At 51.1% G+C, this 1,520-nt stretch overlaps 1 protein-coding gene across 2 annotated transcripts in view; it reads right to left on the bottom strand.

Annotated features, from left to right (window-relative positions):
* The window catches only part of PLA2G7 (phospholipase A2 group VII), a 9,504-nt gene extending 8,010 nt beyond the window's left edge, over window positions 1-1,494 (bottom strand). The window contains exons 1-2 of one of the 2 annotated variants that reach the window (XM_035895115.1): window positions 1,260-1,494; window positions 878-1,059 (exon numbers count right to left, since the gene is read on the bottom strand). In XM_035895115.1, the coding sequence (XP_035751008.1) occupies window positions 878-982 (105 nt within the window). In that variant the 5' untranslated portion in view covers window positions 983-1,059; window positions 1,260-1,494. Of the gene's footprint in view, window positions 1-877; window positions 1,221-1,259 lie in introns of those variants that run through there. The other variant, XM_009639615.2, reaches the window with a different exon arrangement.
* Between the last annotated feature and the right edge of the window lie 26 nt (window positions 1,495-1,520).

Genomic DNA, 1,520 nt, shown 5'->3' with positions numbered 1-1,520 from the left:
TTATCTAGATAATCATAGATTGCTTATCTAGAAAAACACAGGGGCTGACTGCAAAGAGAACCGGATCGCTGCTTTGTGCTAACATAGAGTAAGCCCAGCAGAGTAAAGGAAAACATGAATAACCACTACAAACTGATCACAAGTTCCACTATACCTGGCTAGCCTGAAGAGTAAGACCACCCTGCAAACGCAGGCGTATTCTCACAGGAAAACTAAAAAGCAAGAGGATTTGAAATGGAAACCCGTAAGCGTGCTCATTAGCTGGCTATTTACTGCCCCCATCTTCTTATCGCGGCGTCTCTCTGTCCTAACCACTTGCAAAACTGACATCCTGGGGTTTTTTTTTCAGATAGATAAAATTTTGAGAAGACATCTCGTGCTTTACCCTGCAGCTGAAACACTACACACCCTCATCACCCAACCCTGCCAAATCCCATTGGCATCTCTGTGATGAGAACAGTTACAGTCATGGAGACTGTGTGGGGAGTCTCCCCGGAGAGCCCAGGGCAGAAGGGAGCGGGAGGTTGGACGGGAGGAACCCCGTGGGTGCCAGGAGGACACGGTTTCTCTGCCAGATCTTTGTGTAGGGGAATCGGGAAGGTAAGGATGAGGGAGGAAGTAGCCATGGGGAAGGCCTGAAGGTTACATTCATCTGGTAAATTGAACCAGTTCCTGGAGACACCTGATATTTCCTGAACTGTGCCCAGAACACATCCTACATTGGGATGGAGAGAAAGCTCAGCTGCGAGTGTCAGCCGTGGAGCATCCCTGCACACAGACAAGACCTCCTGTTCGATTTATCTGTAAAACTCCAGCAAGCTGGAGTTTCACTAACATTGTGGCTTAAATGCAAAGGAGGAAGAACCAAGAACTTTACCTCAACTGCATTTTCTGTCATCAGGTCTGTACATCCGACCGAGTGCGGTCCCTTCCCTTTGGGGATCCTATAAAACTTCTCAGTGCTCCTGCTCTCCATTTCCATGGGTGCTTTCACCAACAAACCTGGGGAAAAACACAAAGCAAATCGAGAGACCGCCACGGCCTGTGCGACCACATCACCTACCCTGAAAACAGCCCAGCCTTGTTGGAAGATCCAGGAGTGGGAAATTCAAGCTTGAGCCGATACAAGAATCTGCTTCTGAGAAGCTGAGCTCTGAAATCCCGAGTCACCAACCCGACCTGCCCTGCGGGGGAATCTCCTTGGAACAGAGCGTCCCGGATCCCAAGGATCAGACACCACCGTTGTGCGACCACATCACCTACCCTGAAAACAGCCCAGCCTTGTTGGAAGATCCAGGAGTGGGAAATTCAAGCTTGAGCCGATACAAGAATCTGCTTCTGAGAAGCTGAGCTCTGAAATCCCGAGTCACCAACCCGACCTGCCCTGCGGGGGAATCTCCTTGGAACAGAGCGTCCCGGATCCCAAGGATCAGACACCACCGTGCACTGAAGAGAAAGGCGGGGAGGAAAGGTTTGGCTGGGGACGGCGCAGCGGGGGCAGAGCCACAGCAGCCGCGCTT

The sequence above is a fragment of the Egretta garzetta genome, unplaced genomic scaffold (genome assembly GCF_000687185.1).
Source record: "Egretta garzetta isolate BGI_Z169 unplaced genomic scaffold, ASM68718v1 scaffold235, whole genome shotgun sequence".
Taxonomy (NCBI): domain Eukaryota; kingdom Metazoa; phylum Chordata; class Aves; order Pelecaniformes; family Ardeidae; genus Egretta; species Egretta garzetta.
The sequence above is the reverse complement of the archived record's forward strand: the minus strand, read 5'-3'. Positions and strand labels throughout refer to the sequence as shown.